We start from the raw sequence: 26,714 nt of genomic DNA on the forward strand, positions 1-26,714 counted from the left end.
TTAAACACGCTATCAGTCATTTTGGAAACATTATATAGTATTATTTATTTGGTACTGCCTGATATAGGTACCAAAGTGATTATCATTTATTATGTTAGGAATCATGAAAAATGACAGATAATCCTTTACAGTAATCATGAAATAAGCAGTACGGTATGAAAAAAGAAAAAGAAAAAAGAAGAGAAGCTTAATAACTGGCACTTTTTTCTCTCCCATTTGCTCTTTCACACAGGTACAACTTGGCCAAGTGGAAATCAAATGCCCTATCACAGAATGTTTTGAATTCTTGGAAGAAACAACGGTTATCTATAACTTAACGCATGAAGACTCCATCAAATACAAGTACTTCTTGGAACTTGGCCGTATTGATTCCAGCACCAAGCCATGTCCTCAGTGCAAGCACTTTACAACCTTCAAGAAAAAAGGACATATTCCCACCCCTTCCAGATCAGAAAGCAAATACAAAGTAAGCATGTTCACCAGAGTTGTGGGTTAGATGGCACATGGTGGGAACAGCCAAATTAGGCCAACTTGTGGTAGGCATTAAGTGGGCTTCCTTCCCTTATGGAGTCCAAGGTGAGTATACAATGGCGATGATTCTGAAAATGTATGGTTTGGGGATGCTATGATTATCATCGTTAGAGCACTATTGAGGATTTAATTAAACTTCTTTGGCTTTAACCTGTGTAAAATTCACTAATTGAAAGACTAATCTTTGAAGTAATTATCATTGCTATTACTAAATATTAAATAAATACTAAGTCTTTTAAAAAAATTTAGTACAAGCTTAAATTTTTCAGTGAACCCAATGTGAGTCCTCCTCCGGTTCTGTCTATAATAAGTGAAAATAGTATAATATGCTGTTTATTCATTTATTCAGCAAATACAAAATGCCAGTATATGCTAGGCAGTGTGCTAAGTTTTGGGGATACAGTGGCAAATGTGACACAATCCTTGCTCATAAAAATGTCTAATGAAGGTGAGAGAGACATATGTTCTAAAATGACAGTTCAATATGAGTAGTCAAAAAACAAAAACGGGCAACCCAATACACTCGTGCTTTGAGAACACAGACCGAGGAGGGGGGCTAGCGTGTCAGGAAAGGCTTCATGGAGAAGATGCAGTTCTCCAGGCAGATAAACAGTGGAGAGCATTTCAGAGCAAGGGATGAGTAAGCGTCAGGCCTGGAGGCTGAGGCAGGCGTGTTGGAAATGAGTGCTTGATAGAGCTAGGGAGAGAGAGTAGCGGGGAGGCAGCTGGTCAGGTATTTAAGAGCAGATCATGTTGAGTCTTTTACACTGTGCTCAGGCTTGAGTTTAATTCTGTGGGCATTGCAGGAAGATCATTCTGGCAGCATATAGAGGATGTCAGAGGAGGGCAAGACTGAAGGCATGGCAACCATGGCAACAACTGTGGGAGCAGATCCTTGATTCACAGCCCTAACTGTACATTAGAATCACCTGGCGAGCTTTTAGACACACCAGTGCCTGGTCTCCAGCCCACAGCCCTCTCACCCCAGAACTGTCTTGCAAATATTTGAACCTCACCAGGTGACTCTAATATGTAGCAGAATTGGGAACCTTTGCAGTAAATGAAGCAGAAATCAATACAAACTAGATGTTGTTGATCATGAAACAATTAAAATCATTGGTAATAGGTGGGGGATGAAAAATCTCAACCTAAAGTGAAACTATTAAGCAGCTCTCAAGAAAAATAAAGCTACTGCAGAATTTGGGGATGATGATTGTTGTTACTCTTATTTACTCTTACAGAAAAGATGATCTATAACAGAAGAGGTAAATTATCCATCCCCCTGTTCTATATTCTACATAGTTCTACACAATTCCTGAAGCAATGATTTTTACTGTTTAGTTTATATGTTTAGTTTAATGTTTATATAGCATTTTCATCATTAAACTCCAAGTTCTCACATTAGTATTAACTACCTGATTCACATGCCCATACCTGTCTGGATATTATGAGTAAAGGGAGCGCAGGCATGGATACTCCAGCAAAGCCACTGTGATATTCATGATTACAGTATAGCACCCTAAACTGAGACTAATATCATCATTCTTTGGGGCTAAGCAATGGATAGTTTTTAGGTTTGCTGTATTTTTTAAAATTCAGTTTTCCTAATAACAGAACCCACTTCCAAATTGGTATAGTTTGTCATAACTTTAAGAGCAGTGAATTCAAGTACTTGAATAAAATAAATTGAGTCATAAGGCAACAGAAATAGAAAAAAAGTTTACTGCTAATGTCTAACATGTCTGAGCAATTTAAACTCTCTTCATGATATTGCTTAGAGCCTAAATTGTGTTTTGTATCTATTAATAAAACCCTTGTAATGTATATTTCAATATTATTCTTTGTGAGTCGAGTTATAATGTCCTGATCCAAGATGTCCTTCTTTGAGCATTTATTATGGTTTCTGCTGTCAATTCAGAAGCACTTAACATACAAGGTTAAAATTGCTTGAAAATATTATAGCTATTTTAGAGCAGGAAATACCTTTGAGTATATCACATATGAAATTTGAGATATAAAATATCATGTTTGGGTACTTCATTTGAATAGGTTTTTGTAAATTTTTTGTACACTGCTGGTGGAAAAGGGATAAACAGAATATATCAACAAGCAGTAACAAGACCTTTTAGGTGCCAGTTTAACCTTCCAGGATAAACTGATCTCCCTCACTCAACATCTTCTGGCAAAAATTTAGTAAATAGAGCTTTCCATTATGTTCTGAACGCAATAAAACTCTTACTATATGAAATAGTACAAGCATATTCCTGAATTGAGAAATTTACATTGAGACAACCTTGCCTTTGGTCAAATCCAGTCTTTTTCATTCATAACATTTGCCTTCTCATCCCTGCAACTCATGAAGCCAAAAAGTTTTACGACTCCATTTCTACACGATTGACTTCAGTTTCCATTTAGAAATCTAATTTCTAACCTAAACAGTTCCTATAATTTATTAATGCAGCTCAAAATCCATGTTAATACAGAGAACAAGTTAGCATCAAGAAAACAAAAATGTTGAAGTTATGGTTGTAATGGTTCTCAGGTGATGCCTGGAGACAGCCACATCACCAGCACCTGAAGGTTTTCTCCATGGCAATTATCAGCTAAGATTTTATGGTGTATTCGTGTGGTTATTTGCTTAAAGTCTCTCGCACTCGTCTCTAGGAGACCAGGTCCAGACTTGCTTACTGCTGATAACCTGTGTCAAGCACTTTGGTAGAGTATTCTCTCAAAATATATGTCTTGAGGGAACGAATAAATGGGCCAGTGCATAATAAATGTGGGTGGAATATGCTGAGAGCACAGGAGAAGAAAAGACAGGAGAGATTGGGAAGGCTTCAGTAAAGGGCAAACACATTAAACTAAGCCTTGAAATGTTGAATTTGCTATGCTAGAAAAGGTGGGTCAGAGCACAGGCTTCAAACCAAATTTAAATTCTCAGCCTGCCGTATGCTAGCTCTGTAACTCTGAGTACAGTTTCTGCATCTTTTACTGGTGGTAGTAATAATACCTGTCATAAGAGTGTAATAAGGATTAAACAAGTTCACACATATAAAGTGCTTAGCACCATGTCTGATATATCCTAAGTGCTCAACACATGCTAGAAATTATTATGCTTATTATCACTATCAGGCAAAGGCAGCAGAATGAACAACCCTGGGTTATTAGGGAAGGGACTGAGGAGTCAAAAAGAATAGAGGTGGAATAAAAGATGGGGTGACTGATGGATGGTCAGAGTAAAGGGGGGTGAAACAGACTGTGTCTTGAGAAAGAGGAGCAGGTTTGGGGAGTAGAAAACTAATTCATTTGAAATGTGGGATAAAGTTAATTTTGAAGACCCTTTGGGGCATCAAAGAGATATCCAAGAAGCATGGATCTAACGCTAGGAGTGATCTGATGGAAAGCATTAATATTTGAGGAGGGGAGGAGGTCCCTGAATTCACAGAAATTAGAAATATATGTTTTGGGAGGTGGGAAAAGTTACAGTTTCTCACGGGAGAGAGGAGAGGATTGCAGATACTTAAATGTACTTATTTTACTCCTAGGAGTTTTACTGAGGTAGGGGCAGTTCTGGGTTTCCTTCTTATTTCCAAGTGTAGACCAAGAAACGATCCCCCTTTTCATATTGATTTGGAGTAAGTTGAAGGGCATGCATAAATCAACACAGGGAACATGTTGGAGATAATCCTCTTTATGGTTTCCTTGAGGCAAAACTAATGATAATCCCCACTCTTCTCCCACAAATATTAAGCAGAACCTTGATAATTCACAAAACAGTGCTTTGACTCATCATAAGGTGAAAAAAGCCAATAAAATGTCCTGAGGAAACTCCCTCTATGTTCTTACCTTGTATATTATGCATTACTTTTTCTCTCTTGTAATTATAAATTTTCTGGGTTGAAATCACAGTTTATATTATAAAACTGCACAAATACATTATTTCCTCATGCGGAAAAGAACTTTTCTAAGGTCTTTAAGAGTATAATCAAGTCGGTGGGTTTGTTGTTCCTAATTGGTGTACTTTAAAATATGCTTAAGTGAAAGGCTGGAATTCTAGTAATACCCAGCTTACCCTCTTCCTTTGTCAGTTATTCAAACCTCGATGACCTGTCCTAAACTCCAGAAAGATACCTCTTTGGACTGCTTCTCCCAACTCCCTTACCATCTCAGTCTCTATTTGGGTTCAACCAAGGGTTGGCATTGGCAGGGAGGATGGAAAGGAGAATAGTTGATGCATTACTTCCTTACTCCCTTCCTAATTCAGTGCCAAAGCTCTGGCAGTAGCTATGTCCCTCCATGACTGTGGCTTCCCCCTAGATAGTCCCCCACCCCATGTTTCTAATTCTCACTGGGCTCCAGAAAATTCTTTCTTCCCTTGTCTCTTTGGCCCTAGGGATGGCAATGGTTTCCCACTATTTCTGCTTCTGGGGGCCTGCCTGTCCTTTGTTTATTCAAATCCCAGCTGTACCTCTTCAGTTGTACTTCCAATGAGCAATTTTCATTTATATAGAAATAGATAAAAAATAAATGAATAAAATGTGCTTAAGCTTCCTTCTTGTAAACATGATGTGAGGAATTTTTTCCATCTATAAAAATGTTTAAAGCTTTCACATGAAAGTGTAGTTAGCATGCTGCTCTGCTCTTCTGTTTTCCCTCGACACCATCACTTTAGGTTGACAGTGTTTACAAATTGGGAGTCAGATTGTGCATCAGCCTGGCAAGATCAGTTTAGCTTACGACACACACTGAATTCTCTTGGCAGTAATGCATCATTGATGTCAGGAGCCGATAGAAAACAAGTGTAGTTTCTTAAATGATTGTTGCTAGCATAGATTTGTGAGGGAGATAAAGATAAAAGTTCTCTAGCCCAGTTTAAAGAAGCCATCTTGTGGGGGAGGGATAAATTAGGAGGTTGGGACTAACATATCCACACGACTGTATATACAATAGATAATCAACAAGGACCTACTGTATAGCACAGGGAGCTCTACTCAATATTCTGTAATAACCTAAGTGGGAAAAGAATCTGAAAAAGAATAGATATATGCATATGTATGACTAAATCACTTTGCTGTACACCTGAAACTAACACAACATTGTAAATCAACTATACTCCAATATAAAGTAAAAATTAAAAAAAAATAAAGAAGCCATCTTAAACAAAGGGTGTGTTATATATGTTTCCACTAAACAAATGTATAGCACTCAGCTATGATGCAAGCCTACTAAGTTTTATTAGGATGCGTTTCCCCCTCTAGTTACTAATGAGATGCTTTGCTAAAGTTGTTCTTTGTTTCCTGTCTTGATGCATAAGTTAGCCGTAATATTTTATAGAGTCTTTACTTGTACTTGGAACTTCTAGCAACAAAAGCCAAATATTGGAATTCATTTGAAATTTTAGCCTTCATCTGACCTTAAAAAAGAAAAAACTACAATAATTGTAATAATAGAGGCTCATGGCTACCATAAATTGACCAGCCATGGGATTGAGAACTGTCTTGTTTTTTTCACTTCATCACATCATCCCTTGTATCTTCAGCACAGGAGACAAGTGAAGAATCATTTCTCTTTGACGACCTGCTGAATAGTGGGTAAAAGTAAGCCAAGCCTTGCGCCCATTATAAAATGATCTGGAAGATGTTAGGAGTGTGCATTTCTCACCTACTTTACTCTGTATTTCTACTTTTCCATATTTGCCATCTCAGAACTGTAAGGGAACCCCATGCATTAGTCTAAATGCCTACCAGGTGACCATTCAGACACTGAACACTTCCATCGTTAGGAAACTTGCTACTTATAGAATCATTCCCTTCCATTTTGAAAGATTCATTGTTACCTTCAGGCTGAGATCTCTTTCTTCTGCTTCACCTATTGGCTACAGAGAATACTCCCATTTTCTCAAGTACACTCTGTACTTAGCCCTCTTGCTTCTTTCCGTGGGTATCTCTGTGAGATGTTAGCCTTTTGTGTTGTGTTCAGAATAGCGTGTCCTTTTGAAAACCGGATGATGCCATCCTGCTCTGGCTGGTGAATTTGGGTTATGCAAATCTTCCAGTACACTTTATATTCATCTATGAAGAGGTGGAAGAAATAGACTCAGATATTCCTCTGGGCCTTGCTCTCTAGGTTTAGAGGAAGAGTCTGTAAATGCTTAAAGATGATTCCTGGCAATACAAGCAAGATGGGTTAGTATGGAACAGTGATTCTCAAATTAGGGAGAGAGGAAGGACCCTTTTCAAAGAACAAAACCCCCATTCCCAAGTTCCGATATACTGCCCTAGGAAAGCATGCCTCTCCGTTGAAAATAAAAGCTAGTATTGAAGTGAATGTATTGTGCAATAAATAGTGTGTTGCACATGTGAAAGGAGCCTGGGAACCGTAAGAGGGATGTCGGTAAGGTTATTTATATGAATAAACGCTCTATCTCCATTTAGGTTATCTTGTCATGAGTTACTATGCATTCTTGTCCTTATTTGGTCCCCAACCTTTAGGAAAGTTTCCCTTTCATTTTCCAGTTTAGTTTAAGCTATGCTGTGAGAAATTAAGGGAAGGCTCACTTGACCACGTTTGGACTATGTTTAGGGAGCAGTGCCTCATGAAGCCCATGTGTTATTGGCACTACATTCAGGGAGAGGTTCCCAAGTAGGAGGTAAAATCTTAGGGAATAAAATCAAGGCAAGAAGTCAAGTCATCTTTCCCACTTGGGGAACCTTCCGCCACTGCCACTCTTGCTCTAGCATTTGATCTTATAAGGGAGCAGATCGTGCTTCCTTGAAAGTATTTGAAGTCACGCATAAGAGACTTCTTTTCTCCTGTCTGTAACACCCAGCACTTCCTCACAATATTCTTCTCTTCAAGAAAACCTCCTTAAGTTGTTACAAAACTTTTTATAACTACAAGATGTCGTGATTATTTACATGTATATTGATCAGTTTCTTTAGGACATACTAGTCAGACAGCCATAAGTTCTCTATGGTTCGTATAAGAAGTTTCTGGACCACAGTGTGTTTTGAAAGACACATCAGGAGTATAGGAACCTTAATGTAAGACTAATTGGACCTTGTTTTTGGGCACATCTACAAGGCTCAGGGTTGACCCAGCTGAAGTGACACCTCTGTTCGGGCCCCACTGGAGCACTTACTATTTCCCCAATGCACCGTGTGCTCTCAGGCCTCAATGGTGGCTCAGGCTGGACTCTGCCTGAAGTGTTTTCCTGACATCCCACTGGGATAAGTGGGATAAGTGACATCCCACTTATCTTCCAAGGCCGTATTCTCTCTGACTTCTACTCTTTAGCCTTCCCTGAGGCACATTTCTCATGGCACGCTCTTGTCCAAGCGTCTACTCTAGCAGTTGTTACATGGTTTTATAGCTCTTGTGGTTTATTATATCTGTCTGCCTTCAGTAATTTTTTTGAGGACAGTATTTTCATCCTTTTCGATGTGCCTAAAATCAGTACACTCAGTATCTGTTACTTGAAGGTGCTCAATAAGTATCTGTTGAATGGTCAAATGATTTGATGAATGTTTCATTCTTGAGTATTTGTCTTAATCTGAATTTCTAATAAAGCAGATTCTTCTTGGAAAATCGAGTTAATTCATACTCGATTTTGTCGAGTATGTTGTCTAATATTTTGAGTTTGATAAGTAATGATTTTGTGATTTATTTAAAATAATTATGAATATAGGAGTATAGTATTTAGGCAAGAAAAGACTTATTTGGGGTGCTCTTTGGTTTTGAATTCTGTTTTTGTTATGTGGGTTATTTCTTTATTGGCATGATGAACTGTCAAGGGAAAATACCATTTGCTTCGGGCAAGTGGGTTGGTTTAATTTGTCATCTGAGTGTCACTGTAGCCCAGAATTCTAGAAAAACTAAGGGGATTCAAAAGTAAAAAAAATGTAACATGAGTTTCTTTTCTTGTTCATGGATTATAGAACAAGTTAGTCAAGATTCCTAACTCTGATAACTTTATTTTTGAAACACTTGTAGCCTTGCCTCTTGTAGAAGAGTTTGCACATTAATCATGATGTTCAGTAAAATGTTATGTGGGTAAAATATTTAGTAAACATCATTTGGTAATCTAAGAAGCAATGATACCATCTCAGCCACTGGTCATAAATTAGACATGTTGGGTTTTCTTGGAATTTATGTAATGTTAGCCAATATGCAGTACTTGCTCTGTGCAAAATAATTCATTTTACAAAGAACTTACTGAGTGCCTACCATGTGCCACAAGTTCTGTGTTACTTAACTCAGGAAACAGAGTGAATGAGAAGCAGCCTTTGCCCTCAGTGAACCTGTAGGCTGTTAGGGAGATTAGATAGCTACGTGTAATGTAGCTGTAATGTAAGTTCTGCAAGATACTGAATCTGGTTGGGAGAAATAGTGAAGACATCTTGGAGCAAGTAGCATTTCATCTGGTTAAGATTTCAGTAGACAGATTGTGTTCATTGGACCTTCTCCAATTACAAGAAGCAGAGCTTTGCTGTCTTTCAAGCCCCCTCACTTAATGCGTTCTACTATAAGGTTGCACGGGAAGTAGTAGGAAGGGCAAGAAAGCAGTCTCAGCTGCCACCCAGGCGGGCCTCGTAGAGAACCAGACACTAGCTCTGAGGACATGAGAGCCCCTCTGTTGTGTTACTAGAAGTGAACATGACTGCTGTTCCCTTCTCCAGTGATCTGCACTGTGTTCACTTAGCTTTTCTCTGTCTTTGCCTCTGCAGCCAAGGTAGAGTGCACGTGTATCCCTTTTTCATTCCTCAAGAGAGAAAATCTGTCTTGGCTAATCTCTGTTCAACAAGGAACATGCTTTTCCCAAAGCTCCTGCCAGCCACCTCGTAGGCTTCTTGCCCACAAGTAGATCCCTGCTTTTAGCCTGGGGACTCATCCCTGGTGTAATCAGTTGTGGCCAGTGCTGTGGGGTCACATGATACAGAGCAAGACTCTCAGACTTTAACATGGGGACGAAAATGCAGGCTCTGGTTCAGTAGGTCGGGGGTGTGACATGAATTCTTTGTCTCCAACAAGCTCCCAGGTGTTGCCGATGCTGCCGCTTCCCCAACTACACTTTGAGTAGCCAGCATAGAGTGTGGTGACCGCTGTGTGAATATAATGACTCAGGAGGCAGGCACTCTGTGTGGGAGGGCTGTGGCTGTGAGACGGCATTTCGTGTGGAGGAAGATGCAGTGTTCATGTCTACAATTTTGAATATGGTTACGGTTGGAATGAATAAGGCATCTTCAAACCAAAAAGTCAGTATTTAAACAATTCAGGTGCAGTCTTTGAATAACAAGGTGGTTGGGATTGGTGATTAGTCCTTGTCTTATTTTAATCCAAAGCAAGGCAGTAGTTATTTTAATGTTTTCAGTGAGACAGTAAGCAGGCGAGTCTGAATTTAAATTATTTATCTTCACTTGAGAGCTTGCGGCAAAACTCCTTTCATAGTTTGCAACCAAGTCTGTGTTGTCTGTGAGGATCGGCAGTGAAACTTAGTTGTTTATTATGTGAAGTTGGGAGCCAGAGTCCCTGGGAAGGACACCGAATATTAGATTCCTTATCATTCTTAGGAGAACCTACATTTCTAATTGTCTTCATTAGAGATCCATAGATACGATAGTTCAGCACTTGGTCACAGAGCTCCTTGAACCATTATAATGTCTGACATCCTTTGAGTTAATACCAGTTTCAAAGCCCCCATTACAGTCATCCTTCTACTATTCATTTCATAAGTATAATCTAAGACTGACTGATTAAAAACCAGAGGTTTGGTTTTTTTTAATTTAACAATGCTAGAGTTCAGTAATTTAGAATTATGTATAATGTCTAATAGAAGAGAACTGAATTAAATATTCCAGCCCTTCTGACGTAGTGGCAGAAGCAGGAGGAAAAGTGAGTCTTTTCGACTTCCCCGTTTCATTCATTACATTCAAAAATTACGTTCACGTAGGCCCCCATGTAATATTCACATGTATTCTTCATTGTTTTAAGTGATCTTTTTACACTGTTTTATTATCTGGAGTTTACCTGCTTCGACTCATTCTTCTTACTTTAAAAATAACTTATTTTAACTTTAATGATCAGAAAAGGCAAAAATGGCTATTTTAAATGACTAAATAGTATCATCCTTTAAAAAAAAAAACAAGGGGTCTCCTAATTTATGGGAGTAAAATCTTGAAAGGGATTTTCAAAATTCACCTTATGTTGATAGTCGTATAGAATTCTGATTTACTGAATAGATTAACCACATGACCTTCTTTGACTTTTACACTTTGGTTTTCAGTCATCAAAGCAAGAATGCTGTTTAGTATGAGGAATTGTTTTGGCCAATGAAAACAATGCTGGCCTTGAAGTCAGAGAACTTTACTTGCTATGTTTCTTTGGGCAAGTTATTTATTATCTGTGAGCATTAGTTTCTTCATCTGTAAACTTATGATGTTCATATCGACTTTACAGCATTATTTCGTTGATAAAGATAAATTATGCATGTTATGCAGCAGTATAAACATTACCATATAACAGCATTTTAATAAATAAACATGAAGATTTTTAGAATTTTATGACAAAATACTATTTTGTTTTGATATAAAGTAATAAAAGAGAAAGTATTTTTGTTACTCATATTTGCATAGGAATAACATTATCTATCCTTGACATAGATGAATACTGCCGTGCTTTGAGGTATAAACATAAGAGCTGATTGTAATTGCCACTCAGTTAATCTATAGATTGGAACCACCATTGTCAAAAAAGTGGTTTTCCAAAAAAGAAAGTAGTGATATTGTATACAGTTTACCAAAAGAAATTCTAACTAATCTTCAAAGTGTAGTCAGTAAATTCAGTCATGCTCAGTGAAGTAATTTGCAAGAGCACAGAGAATAGTCAGTTGTTTATAGTGAGACATTTTATTAATTCACTTTAATCAAACAGAACGGGGAAAGTCAAGTTATGCTCATATGTTTGTAGAGAGTGAGGACCAGAAATATGGTGAGAGAATGGGATGCTGCACTGTTATTCAAAACACAGGAAGTCAGATAAAGTGTCTTTCATATCAAGTGGAAGACAGATATTTTCAAAACATACACATGCATTTTCACATACACCTCCACACAGTGAACATACGAAGACATCTTCTGATGGTTTCCTAGGTACAGGCCACAGGACCACCATACGTATATATTTCTAATAAGATCCTTTATATTATTTTTATAATTAACCTCCCTTAGATTAATAGCAAACCATGGATATCCATTATCATAGCAAATGCTGGTATAGTAGTTTATTTGCCAGTGCATTTTTCATTTGATGAAGCATCTGTGGAGCTTTGATTTTATAAAAGTGAATGAAGCCATTGGTAAGAAGAGCGATGGAAATGCCTGGAAAATTGGTTCAAGGGACAGGCGAGTTCAAGGGCAGAAGCCTGAGTGTGGATCTGGGGCATTGTGAGCCTTCAGATTTTACTCTGTGCTTCAATCTAGGGGGTTTTCTTAAGGCCAAATTGATTTCCAGAATATCCGAAGGGTTTAATTCTAGTGTGGTCTACAAACAGTCAGATCACCCATGCCAAAGCAATTCTTTCCTCCTTTAATAACAGAACAGTCATATCTTATTCTAGTTTCAGTTTTGTATAGGGGGAGGTATTTTAAATTTGGACCAATTATAGCCTTTTAGCTAATTTCCCTAAGCATCACCATTCTTATCTTTTTAGACAATTTAATATATCTACTAGTACTTAATATTACTTTTCCTTATGCAGATCCAGTGCCCCACTTGCCAATTCGTCTGGTGTTTTAAGTGCCACTCTCCTTGGCATGAAGGTGTTAACTGCAAGGAGTACAAAAAAGGAGACAAATTATTGCGTCACTGGGCCAGCGAAATTGAGCATGGGCAGAGGAACGCCCAGAAGTGTCCGAAGTGCAAGGTGAGACAAACTTCGGGAGGGAAGGAAACAAACACGTGCATCTGGCTATCACTGAACAATACTATTTACAATATTGAAGTGAAGTCTCTGTATAACTTTCTTAATGCAGAGGTGGAGAAAAAGAATATTTGCTGTTTCATTTTAGAAGAGTAATTACATAACTAAAATGAAGATTTTTATATGTAAACAATGTATATTCTTACATTACATTTCAGAATTTAAGGAGGCTACGTGTAAATATGGATCTTAAGCTTCAAAATTCTAATTTTCCATTTAAAAATGGAGATGTGTGTACCGGAAAAAGCTCATATAAAAATGATATAAAGTATTATTTCTAGTTTGCCAACATGTACTTTAATCACTTCTCAATTAGGTAGGCTCTGAATCCTTGTAATCCTTTGGGATTTTTCCCCTCTGCCATTGCTTATCACTTTAGGATTACAATAAACTGGTCATTTCCCTTTTTGTAAATCTGGTGACGTAGAAGCTAAGAGCTAAAATCAGGACTTTATGAATCCCATTTTACTTTCATGCAAGTAATCGAGAGTTAGCAGGCATTTGAGCAGAGACCTAGATGTTGAAAGTCAACCATGCAGACAGCCAGGGAACGATCTCCTATAGACAAATCAGCATGTAAATCCAGCCAGAAAACTTTGGATTTGACTCTTACAGGATAGGGGTCTGTTGAAGTTTGAAGTTTTTGGGTTTTTTTAAAGCTCACTTTAGAAAATTATATGTATGTAAATGCATATGTACACTCCACCACGTGTGGTTTCCATTTTGTGCCAAATTTATTTTTGATAATCATGTCTAAACCGGGCCTAATTTTCTTTCAAGAATAATTTTGCAATTCCTTCCAGGATGCTTAGCACCAAGATAAATGAAATTTGAATTATCAGGAAAATTTTTTAAATTAATCATGTGAATGAACCTTGAAGTAGTAGAAGTATATTCTGAAGCCTATAAATGAGAATAAATATAATACACAGATTCACTACACCAAATTCACATACTAGTTTATATGTATAGTAAGTAAAGCATTGCCTGAAATAACATGTTATGTTCTTAGCAATTGGAACATGTTATGTTCTTAGCAATTGGAAGAAATTTTTGAAATAGTTTGGATGGCCTGGCTCTCTTAAAAGTGACGTCTACAGATGTTTGAGTTAAAGCTTTCTTTGTTTTCCATGTAGAAGGCAAATTCATTTACAATTATCCCTTTGATTTTTTTTTAAAACATCTTTATTGGAGTATAATTGCTTTACAGTGGTGTTTTAGTAAGGCTGCTTCAGATCACTGCATCAATTGCTCCGTAGATTTTTATTTTTTACCCATTGAAGAACAATGGGAAGATGAGGCCTTTCCCCCTTTCTGTTGCCTTTCCAATTTACTCAGAGGTACTGCTCAGTTTCAAACTAAATAAAGGCCAGTAGGAATTCAGGAGTGCTGTTTAAGTCATTCTGCTTGACACTTTGTTCTTAAGTATACTTTATATCCCTCTGGAAAGCTGTGAAACAATTACCAGTTGGCCTGGCTCTAAGAATGAGCGCTAAATGAGGACCACTGCAGCATTATATGTTAGGGATTTTCTGAATGAGTTGAGGTAATACATAAAAACATACGTTTGTTACTGTAATCCCTCAATCTAACATTAAATGAACTCGATGTATTGAAAGAAAAAGCACCCAGCTGTAAGGAATTTACTGAATGCACTAACAGCTCCCACAGTTTTTACAAATATAGATAAACAGCTAAGAGGATGCATACACGCTGGTTCTCTTTTGAAATAATAGCTAAAAGGTTGGGGTTTGAAAATGAACTACCCTTTAAATAGCTGAAGGGGAAGGAGCCAAAGAACCCTGGAATGAGTTTACACGACTACCTTGTAGTGGAGAATGTACTTGCTGGTGAGATCCAGGTTCCATAAAATTTATGTCAGCTTAAGTCATATTTTATGACTCGTTTTGAACACAGATAGTTTCAGGGCTTTTATAAGCATATGACTTTAAAGTTTTGCACTTTCTTAATTGTGATTTTTTTTGTCATTGTTGTTGGACCATAAAATTATATTTTTGCCCATGAAGCCTCTCTAATACTAGAAATCCACAAGGAGATGTTATTCAGTGTATTAGTATTTTATATTCCAAGGCTTTATTTTTATAAATAATCTTTTAAAATTTATAAATATGTAAAAGGAAGATACTAGGAATTTATGAAAAAAATTTCACACAGTGCTTCCAGGTGAACAAAAGAATTATCATATATTTTCATATGAATATGTTTTCAATAATGATCAAATATGTTTAAAATTTTGTTGTGACCAAAGTATATTTATGTACCCTGCACAGGTATATTTGCTTAGATTGATTCATAATTTTAATAATTATTTTGATTTTTTTTTTTTTTTTTTTTTTTTTTTGTGGTACGCGGGCCTCTCACTGTTGTGGCCTCTCCCGTTGCGGAGCACAGGCTCCGGACGTGCAGGCTCAGCGGCCATGGCTCACTGGCCCAGCCGCTCCGCGCCATGTGGGATCTTCCCGGACTGGGGCACGAACCCGTGTCCCCTGCATCGGCAGGCGGACCCTCAACCGCTATGCCACCAGGGAAGCCCTATTTTGATTTTTAAATGTTTGTTTTGTTCATAAAGGTCATATATGATAGAAATTTGGAAAAGAGAGGGAAAGAATTCACCAGAATCCTGCCACTCCAATATACTCACTGTTAACATATTAGTGTCTCCTCGGTCTCTCCCCTATTTAAGTAGCTTTAAAAAAAAATAGAATCGTAGTATGAGGATAATTTGATATGCTTTGTTTTTCCATTTAACATGTCAAACCTTTCTTATGTTACTAAATAGTTTTCGTAACATTTATTAACTAAGTAATATTTGCTTAAATATCCTTCTGCTATTAGTTACCAAAGCTGGCTTTGTTGGTGTTCGGGGTTTTTAAAAAAATATCTATATATTATAAATAGTGTATTGATATTCATCTTGAATATGTATTTTTCCGTATTTTGGACCCTTAAAAGCATATATTCCTGAAGACAGAATTACTAGGTTAAAGGATATCAGTGTTTTCAGTATTTGGTACATAGTGCCAGTTTGCTTTCTAAAAAGACTGAAACAATTTATAATTCCACCAGAAAAATCTGAGAACCTATTTCTGTATGATCATTTCTTATTAGCAGTTCAAGTATTTTTAAATGCATATTTAATACTTTAAAAATATTTTGTTCTTTTATTTTGAATTGTCTTGTTTGCTTTTAGATTGAGTACGAATTCATGTATTTTTGAGTTTGAAATGCCCCTTTTTGAATTATCTGTTCATATCCTTTGCCCACTTGTTTAGGTCAGGTTGGGGATATTTTTTATTATCAAACTATATGAGCTCTCTATTTTCTATTTGAAAATATTAATTCCTTTTCTGACATATTTTTTCCTATCTTTTATTACTTTCTTTTGTATCAGTGATAATTTTTTTTAAACTTAATTGGTTTATGTGTGTGCATTTTTTTAATTTTTAAAAATTTGTGTTTGACCAAATATATCATTCTTTTTATTTTTGGAAAGAAAGGACACATAAACACACACATATATATGATATGTGAATATATTTATATTTATATATCTTTTATAAATATTTTACTACTAAGCCTAAAAAGTTATCTATCATCCAGAAGCTTGATAAATGGTCTATTTTCTTTCTTTCTTTTTAGTATTTAATTTCTAAATATTTTAACTCTTTGATCTACCCATTACTTATTTTGATGTTTATTATGCTTTGGATACATACACTAATTTTTTCCAAATTAATAACATCTAATCTAAATGTGTCCCCCTACCCATTGATTTGTAATTTTTCTCTAAACATATGTTAAATTAATATATATAAGAGCTCTTTTCTGAGCTCCCTAATCTTGTAGCCGCTAATTTTTTTAAAAAACTTCTGTGCTTGTACTGGTGAGTGTTAAATGATTAAGCTTTTGTAAAATATTCCCATCCATACAAGGTTTGATAATCAATTCATTATTTCAATTAGTATTCCAAATAAACCAACTTTTCTTTCATTAGCTTATAATTATTATTTATCCTGTAATGAGTTTTTATCTTTATCTCAAGTGGAAGGATCAGTTTAATAGATGGTATAATGTTATGAAGAGATTTGACTTATGCTGAGAAATCAAAACTATTATTTATAATTGAATTTTGGCAGATAATCAGAATGAGTATTAAAACATTTTTTCTCCCATATACAATCAAGATACTTATTCATAAGTGTGTTTTTTAATACTAGTGTAAAAATATACAAGCATTTATGGAAGTCATTTATTTATAGGACATTTTTATGAAAAATTAATAGTAGCATAGTAAGATCAACTTTTCTTAGCCATTTTTTTTGAGTCTCATTGCTTCCTTAATTCATAGTATTCTTCAGTCGCTTGTGAGACACCAATTTTTATCTTAAAAATGTGTCTTCTATTTTGTATAAATTCTTAACCTACCAGAAATATATGCTAATTTTAAAATGTCTCTCTGGAAAATAGTTACCACAAGACTAAATCTAGTTCATGATAATTTTAAATTAAATTTAAAGCAAATAGCAGATTTAAATTTTGTTGGAGGTATTAGAATATTTGTTCAGTTTTATGCAAAAATTCATTTGAGACTTGTGTCTTATAGCACAGATTAGATACTAAACTCTGAGTTAATAAGAAAAAAAATTGTCAAAGAAAGTGAAAAGTGAGATGCACACCTAAAAATTAACAAACGTGAGATTATACAATACAAAACAAATAAGTAAGCAGTTGTAAGCAATTGCATTTGTATACTTTAGATTTAAATTGTTCATAAAAAATTTTGGAAACAATATTAAGTGCAAATTTTTTTTAATATATATTATCATTTGAAAGCCTGAAATGCTTAAACTATTCCAAAGTATACATTGATAGTTCTTTAAATGGTATAGTAATACCCCACTAACTAAATTAAAAGCAAAAAACAAAGAAATTATTTTATCATTTCCTTTTTTCCAGAAAATGGCGACCACCTATAATTTTATTGTTCAACGCATACTTTATAAAAAGTCATTTTTTTTTATTTGGCAGCACTGTGCGGCTTGCAGGATCTCAGTTCCCCAATCAGGGACTGAACCTTGGCCACAGCAGTGAAAGCCCATAATCCTAACCAGTAGGCCACCAGGGAACTCCTCGAAAGTCTTTTTATTATTTATTTTAGTTTATTAATAAATGTGTGTTAGGTCATAGCAAACCCCAGCTGGATGATTCTAAAGGCCTGAACAATTTTAGATTTTAGAAGAATTAGAAATCTCTAATATTATTGTCTAATATTATAATAAGCATCATTAAAGATAAAAACAATCATGAACCTTCAGGAATGTGAATGAGAACTCTGTAAGAATGGTTAATGATCCAATCTTCTGATTGTTCCTCAAAAGGTTTAATACTAGTCAATTAGTGTTAGTTAACCAGGTTTTATCTTTTAGCTATATCATGTTTTTCTATTTAAAATGTTTTTTAAAATGGGGTTTTAACATTCAAAACTCGACAAAGGCCAGATTTCTGCCCTCTGAGTATATTTTTTTAACATACGTACTTTCAAAAGAGAGCTTGGACACACCTTCAGGCCCTTTTACCCAATAATTTGAGGCGAGCCAGTTTAAAGCCAGCAGGAAGTTAAAGTTAAGAAACAATTTTATAAAAAAGGCAGTATATAAAGAAAATTTTATCTCTTCAAAAATATTTCTGAAAGAAATATTGTAATATGTTAACATTATTAAATATCAGTGGTAAATCCATGCATGTCTGTTACACTATCATCTTTAAATCTTAAATGTTGGAAATACTTCATGAGTAAAAATAAGTAAAACCTAACGAGAGAACAGAAGGACTCTAACATCACAGCTTTCTGGAGCTGCTTACACATCTCTGTTTGCCTCTGCAATCTCTAAGGATTTGACTATTACATTTTCTTTTTCCTTCCTCAGGTAAAAGTTCAATGTTTCGAAGAATACTGGGCTTACTAAAGCAAAGTTGGTGTTAATATTTCTCAAAATGGTTAGCTTTTCATAATTTGGAAAATTAAAGGGGAATTCCTCAAACATCCCTACCCCAAACTACCTTCTTCCTTAATGTCAGATAAGAGAAATACTTATGTAAACATTTATATAATGTGGTACAAATATAGTCATAGCCAACTAGATGACATGCAGCTGACCACTTTAATTTTTCTCTTATATAAGTAATAACATATCTCTAGTTAGGACATTTTACAAAACATTGAATAGGGATAATTAATTAGGAAGTTATACATTTTCATAGGCTAATATATAAGTAATGTGATTTATGAATTAAGGGTAATTAAGTCATTTATTTTATTCCAAGGTCAACATATATCCTATTTTTAGGAGGCAGGACAGTCACTTTTTTTTTTTTTTTTTTTTAAGAAATGCCAAGATATGAGCAGGGAGTGCTGAGTTCTAATATGCCAGTTTTATTTTATTCATAAAAATGCCTTTGTACAACGCTCTGTCTTTCTTTGTAGTGTTAGCACAGTAATAATAATGGCAATACTATCTACATGTACTGATATTTACTACATATTACTCTCCATTGCAGTTTTACACGCATATTATCTCATCAGATCCTCAGATGTGATACTAAGATGCTAAGTTCCAATGTGCCCTCCAAATCTTAACTATTAAATGCCTTTTGATAAAACTTTAAGGTGTTTCACAGTAATAATAAAATGATAGGTTCAATAGTATGTGAGTTACATTTGTTGTCTCATTTAAATCTCAAAGAAAAGTTGTGAGAAAGGGGTAATTACCACCACTTAAAGATATAGAAACAGTTTCAGAGAGGTTAAGTAACTGAACCAAAAGGCAGGCAGGGGAAAGTACATTATATTCATAATTTATTGAGAATTTGGAATTAAAGGAATTTGCTTGTCAAAATATTTCCTTTCAGATATTTTATTCTCTTAAATCCTGTAATAGGATGCTTTTGGCAAAAATGTATTGATTCAGAGAAAAGATTAATTTGCTCCTGTTCACATCAAATTAGCACAAACCCTGTCTGTGGGCTCTTATATCTGAGCTATAGCTATAGAGCCTATGGTTACTGAGGAAAGAACTTAGGGTATTAATGTTGGATTTTATAGATAATCCTGCAATTCTCTAGCACTTCACACATCGCTGCAAAAGTATGTTCAGCAGCTGGTGACTGCTTTTAAATAGTGCCCGTTGCAGAAAATAAAATAGCTTCTCCTTGACCACTAATTACCCACTTTAACTCTCCAGATTGCTTGAAATCACTAAATTTGAAGCAGCGGTTATCACTGCTACTGGTTTTCTTGAAGTGCCAAAACCTAGACCTTAGTTGTGAGAAGAGCCTGATTGTTTGGTAACAAATGTTTTACAGGATATAAACTGTATTTCATCCAATGCCCCATTTTTATGACTAATAACTTCAATATTTGTTTACTGTCTGAGAATGTATGATGTGAGTACATATAACATTTCATTAAAAATCAATATATTGTCCTCGTAATATAGAATAAAAATAAGTGCAAATATAATGAAATAATATGTATTTCAACATGTAAATGTTCAGGTACCATGACATTAAAAGACAAAAAGTAGCAGATTTTTGAACCCATTTAAAATGCATAAATTTGGATTTAAGAAACCATGAAGTGAAGCCTAAATATTATCAATAGCTATCGTTTTTATCTGACATTTTAAAATGAGGACAAAATTAGTGTATATGTATATATATATGTGTGTATATATATGTATGCTTATATATGTATGCATATGTACATATGAATGTATACAATTTTATTGCTAGAAAATTCAAGATACATTAAAATCATACAGGGGCTTCCCTGGTGGCGCAGTGGTTGGGAGTCCGCCTGCCAATGCAGGGGACACGGGTTCGTGACCCCGTCCGGGAGGATCCCGCATGCCGCGGAGCGGCTGGGCCCGTGAGCCATGGCCGCTGAGCCTGCGCGTCCGGAGCCTGTGCTCCGCAACGGGAGAGGCCACAACAGTGAGAGGGCCCGCGTACCGCAAAAAAAAAAAAAAAAAAATCATACATACCTCTTTGGGGCTTATATATAAAATGAAGTTAGATTCTGAATACAATCACTCTTTCTCAGTTTACACCGTAGTTATACAGTAACTAAAAAATTATCTAGTAAAACCATACAAACATTATTTTGCGTTTATATATAAAATGAAATTAGGTAACATGTTCAGATATTTATAAACAGATTTTCACCAAATGAATGTCTAGTGTGTCAGAAAATTGTATGGGTGGAACCTAAATCTCTTCTGTGTGGGGTGTCCCAAACATTGAAGAACAGCCCGAAATGCCAGTATCAGCCACCTTTGTGACAACTGAACATTCCCCTACCAAAGAAATTCTGAAGCATCTCCAGGGGCCTGAGAGACCCTGTGGAGAGCCCCTGTTAGAGATGAGGGCTTCTGAGAGGAATGAAGGCCAATGAGCTATGTAGACAGGGAATAATTGAGTAAAAATCTGCCCATTTTCCATTTGGATACCTATGGGGCCAGTTTTGCTAAAGGATCTAAAGCCTTCTAAGATGGTTCATTTATTTTTCTTTTCATTTGATTTCACGCTTTAAGAATTGCTTTTTCTTTCTGCAGCAAACTCAAGTTAGAATTCCAAACAGGATACAAGTTTTGCTGGTAGCAGCAATCAGTAGGCAGATCAACAAAGTTTGGAGAACTATGAGAAAAGGTCTATATCCAAATTCCTAAGCAATGTCTTCATTTGCCTTAGTGAGCTTCTCCAGCACAGTGCACTTTCCTGTCCCCAAGATGGGCTTTCTCATAGTTTCTCCATCTCAGTAAATGGCAACTGCAACCTTCTAGCTGCTCAAGTCAAGAATTTGACCTCTTTCTCTCACACCCACACATACTGTCAGTCATTAACTTTTGTAGATTGTACCATCGAAATGTATGTGGAATTTGACAACATCTCAGCACCCTTGCTGTCACTAATCTGGTACAGGACATCATCATCTTTCTCCCTCTAAGATTTTTGCAATAGCCTCCTGACTGGATTCTTACTCTTCACAATGTTCCTAACCCAGCAGCGCAGCAGCCAGAACGAGACTGCTAAACCTAAGGCAGATTACGTACCCCTCCGCTCAAAATCCTCCATGGCTCCCATCTCACACAAAGCAAAAGCTAGTCCCTACAGTGACCATGTGCCCCATCACACTCTGCTCACGCCCGCACCCCATTATTCCTCCGACCTCATCTCCTACTTCCTTCACCCTCCTCCAGCCACACTGCCCTCCTGGCTGTGCTTTAAAAACATGAGGCATGGGCTTCCCTGGTGGCACAGTGGTTGAGAGTCCGCCTGCCGATGCAGGGGACATGGGTTCGTGTCCCGGTCCGGGAAGATCCCTCATGCCGCAGAGAGGCTGGGCCCGTGAGCCATGGCCGCTGAGCCTGCGTGTCTGGAGCCTGTGCTCCGCAATGGCAGAGGCCACAACAGTGAGAGGCCCATGTACCGCAAAAAAAAAAAAAAAAAAAAAACCATGAGGCATGTTTCCTTCTCAGGGTGTCCATGCCTGCTCTACCCTTTGAAATATTCTTTCCCCAGATATCTACACACCCAGCTCTCTCCCTTCATGTCTTTGAGCAAAATTCAGCTTCTCAGTAATCATTTTCCCCTACCTCAATAGGTAATATGCTCCTTATAGGCTTTATTTTTTTCCATAGCTCCATATTGCTTATCACTATTTAAAATAGTGGATATATTTTGCATCATGAGAACGGGGATATTAATCTGTTTTGATCCTTGAGGTACCTTGTGCCTTTAGAGCAGTTCTGGGAACTGTTTAGCACTAAACAGAAAATGGTTGAATGAATGAATGTCATTTTTCTTTCCTCCTTATAGGTACTTTTAGTGAGAATCCATTATGTGCTCTGTACAGCATGGTCCTTTTTCTCTTGAAACCCACAGAGGGGAGATGCAGTGGTTACACGGAAGACAATAAAACACTGCTGCACTTCAGCAGGGCTTTGCGTAGAGTATTATAAGAGAGTTCATGGTAAAGGGGACATCTCCGTTCATCTCGGGGAAAGCAGGGAGAGCTAGGTTGTTGAGGATTGTTGGGTGGATTTGGCATGATGAAAGGTATCCAGGAGTGGGAGTATTACACTTAAAGGACAGGGCACAGAGCCAGGAAATGAGTGCTGTGTACCAGAGCCACAAGCACTTTGTGGTTCCCTTAGAGTAGGGTTCACAGAAGGAAGTGGTGAAAGGTGGGGCTGTAGAAACAAACAGAAGCCTGGGCTTTGCATGCAATGTTAAGAAACTTGGATTTCATCCTCCAGACTGAAAAGTTATAAACAAGGGAATGGTGGTAACCAATTTATATTTTAGGTTGGTTGCTGTTGATTATATGAAGGTGGTTGTAGACATCTAGAAGGAAATGGTGATTGTATGAGCTAAGGTAATGGTCAAAGGCTAGAGAAGAGAAGTAAGTATTCGATAAATATCTTGTGGCTAGAACTGTCTGATTTTGTTCAGTGGCTGGAGGTGAGAAGTGAGAAGAGGATAACAACAGGGTATTAAGCTTGAGTATCTAAATAGATGGTGATACCATAAACTGTGATAAAATCATGGAGATGGAGTTTTCTTGTTGTTGGGCTAGGGAGCCTTGGAATGGTTATGAGTTTGGTTTTGCTTATTTGACTTTGAAATGGCTGTAAGGCATACAGGTGCATATGACCCCCAATCAGTTGCTACATGACTCTGCAGCTCAGGAGCCAGGTCTGCAGTGGAAATTAGGAAATGAGATCCAGTGGAGGGAAGTTGAAGCCATTTGAGTATGGAAGAGATCACCCAAAGAGTATGTGGTGATTCATGGATGGGATTAAGAGGTAAGTGAAGAAACGAAATTGAGTTATTTGTAGTGAGGTGGACAGACCTAGAGTCTGTCGTACAGAGTGAAGTAAGTCAGAGAGAGAAAAACAAATACCGTATGCTAACACATATATATGGAATAAAAAAAAGTGCTTCTGAAGAACCTAGGGGCAGGACAAGAATAAGGACGCAGACGTAGAGAATGGACTTGAGGACACGGGGCGGGGGAAGGGTAAGCTGGGACGAAGTGAGAGAGTGGCATGGACATATATACACTACCAAATGTAAAATAGGTAGCTAGTGGGAAGCAGCCGCATAGCACAGGGAGATCAGCTCGGTGCTTTCTGACCACCTAGAGGGGTGGGATAGGGAGGGTGGGAGGGAGATGCAAGAGGGAGGAGATATGGGAATATATGTATATGTATAACTGATTCACTTTGTTATAAAGCAGAAACTAACCATTATAAAGCAATTATACTCTAATAAAGATGTTAAAAAAAAAAGATAAGTGAAGAAATAGGAACCTAAGAGAGGTAAGAGGAGCCCCTGGAAAAAAGGTGTCACTGAAGCAAGAGTTTATCGAAGGTCAGAGGGAAGTGTAGTGGTCAACTGATTAAATGACACTGAGAGATACAATAAGATAAGAATTAAAAACATGTTCATTGGATTTGGCAATTAGAGGGTCATGGATAATACTCATTTGTTCTTTTAATATTTATTGAGAACATGCTATGTGACAGGATCAGTGCAACTCCCTTTAATAAAATAACAAACAAGATGTACATGATCTGGGCCCTTTCAGATCTTATCAACTGGGAGAGGGTTTGAGCAGAGACATATAATTAAAGAGTTTGAAAATAGAGAGTGAGAAATACTCACTCAAGCAAGTACAGCTTGCTTCTCATTTCATGGATACAGTGCCTTGAATATGCTGTGCTGGGAATGGTCTCCCTACCTCCAAGTCTTCTTAACGGGTGAATTTAACTTATTCTTCATTTCTCGGATCAACTGACACTTCCTTAGAGGAGCCTCTTCTGACCCTTAGACCAGATCAAGCTTCTTAAGTATTCTCTTCATACCTTATCCTTTTCCTTCATAGCTTATGAGTGTCTATTTATTTGCAGAATTGATTATGTCTATCTACAGCTTAGACTAAAATCTCCTTAATGGCAGAAGCCATGTCAGATTTTATCAATGGACAAATAAATATTTATTGAGTGAATGAATGAATGTTTCCCGGAGAAAGACAGTTGATCTGGATGTTTCAGTAACATGGGGTTGTCGGTATATAGCTCAGCAGTAGAATATTTGACTGCAGTAACATGGGGTTGCTGTCAACTGAGGAAGAATTGAGAGGTGAGTAAGAAAAGCAGTGAAAATATTCTTTTAAGAAGCTTGGTTAAAATGGAAGGGTGGGAGTAATCATAGGCTAGAAGGTCATGTGGAATTAAAGGAAGGATTTATTAGGATGGGGAGACACCTGAGCTATTAGCTGGCTAAGTCGTGCAGTCACAGAGGGGAAAGGGGAAAGATGAACGGGAAGGAGGGGAAAACTGACATCTGGAGATTTCTGAGAACATGGGGTGTGGGGCTAAGGGAAGTACGGTAAAGAGAAGGAAGAAAATTAGGGGCTAATTTGTAGTACACTCTACCGTGAGGAATGAGAATCTGACACTTCTTCAAAGAATTTGTCGTCATAAATCAATCATGAGACTGAAATGTGTACGAAATTTCCTATAACTAAGAAAACCAGGACATTGGAGGACAATTAGAGTATTGGCTTTAAAAAGCTAACATAGCAGGAGACACCAAATGATTTTGAAATCATCTTATATATTTTTTGCAATGTAGTTTACCATAATAGAGGCCACCATGTTTGACATGAAGATGAGGATTCATTCTGCTTATCTATCCCTTCCCTTTCTTCTCCTTCTAATTTTTGATAATTATTATTTTAGCTCTTCTTTTGATTATCTTTTACCTTTAAATAATATACTCTAATCTTGGTTCAATAGTCTAACAATTTTAGGTGATATATGAGGATCTAGCCCTCCTACAACTCTTTCCACTTCTCTATTTCCCATTTTCTGTAAGCTGTAACTTTGTTTTTATATTGTCAAATTTAATAACATTCACATTCTATTCTAATATAATATTTAATACTTCTGTTATTTCTAAAGGATAATTCTAAAATGGGAAAACCAATTGGGTATTTACATAATCAAGAACATATAATTATGGAGCAAAGATTACTTTTCCTTTTCCATGAGATCACAACTTCTAGGAAAAAAGCCTTCTGTATCTTTGCTCACTGTCAATTACTTAATCATGCTGTAGTTTGTTACGCCTCATATTTGGAACTTACATGCCTTTCATTTTGTTTTGTTTTTCCTGAAAGTCCTTACTGTTTTTCTTTCTTCCTTATTGGGAATAGAAATACCACTTTATTTCTCATGTTATTTAATATTTAGCTCCTCAGGAATTTTATTGCTTGGTGTATATTCCATTGTTATTTTTTTGAAGATGTTCTTGAAACCAGCTGACTTCCTGTTCTAAATTGGACTGATTGCTTTTCAGCTCTTTTGCTGAGATTTCTTACAACTTTTTTGGTATGTGGTAACACTGTCTTTTCTTGATTTGCGCATTCACTTAATGAAGTGGTTCCTTAAGTCATGGCACCAGAAAAGGAACAGAGGAGTCTTAGCATCTCTGGAATTGTTTCATTTTTACCCCCATATATTAATTATTTTGTAATTGGACAACAATTGTAGGTTCATGTTTTTAATGAGGTCTTTGAAGGCTTTGTGTAGATGTTTGCTTTTTAAAAATCCCTGTGTTGAAGAGCCTAGGGGCAAGACAGGAATAAAGACGAAGACGTAGAGAATCCGACTTGAGGACATGGGGAGGGGGAAGGGTAAGCTGGGACGAAGTGAGAGAGTGGCATGGACATATATACACTACCAAATGTAAAATAGATAGCTAGTGGGAAGCAGCCGCATAGCACAGGGAGATCAGCTCAGTGCTTTGTGACCACCTAGAGGGGTGAGATAGCGAGGGTGAGAGGGAGATGCAAGAAGGAGGGATATGGGGATATATGTATACGTATAGATGATTCACTTTGTTATACAGCAGAAACTAACACACATTGTAAAGTAATTATACTGCAATAAAGATGTTAAAAAAATCCCTGTGTTATGGAAAATTGGTATAGTGAGATAAGTAAGGAACTGAGAGTTACTCATGGGATTTTTTAAAACTTTCCTCATAATTATTGCTTCTAATTAATTCCCCCCATATCAAAGCCATTGAGGCAAATATATATATTAAAATAATTTTA

General features: G+C 36.7%; 1 protein-coding gene across 1 annotated transcript in view; it reads left to right on the plus strand.

Moving 5' to 3' along the window:
* The window catches only part of RNF217 (ring finger protein 217), a gene marked incomplete at its 5' end in the record, with an annotated part of 129,962 nt that overhangs the window by 82,021 nt on the left and 21,227 nt on the right, over nt 1-26,714 (plus strand). Inside the window, 2 exons of the mRNA XM_082668896.1 lie at nt 233-466; nt 12,287-12,451. Of these exons, the coding sequence (XP_082525022.1) occupies nt 233-466; nt 12,287-12,451 (399 nt within the window). The remainder of the gene's footprint in view (nt 1-232; nt 467-12,286; nt 12,452-26,714) is intronic.

This window comes from Grampus griseus (assembly GCF_964374135.1).
Source record: "Grampus griseus genome assembly, chromosome: 13".
Classification (NCBI taxonomy): domain Eukaryota; kingdom Metazoa; phylum Chordata; class Mammalia; order Artiodactyla; family Delphinidae; genus Grampus; species Grampus griseus.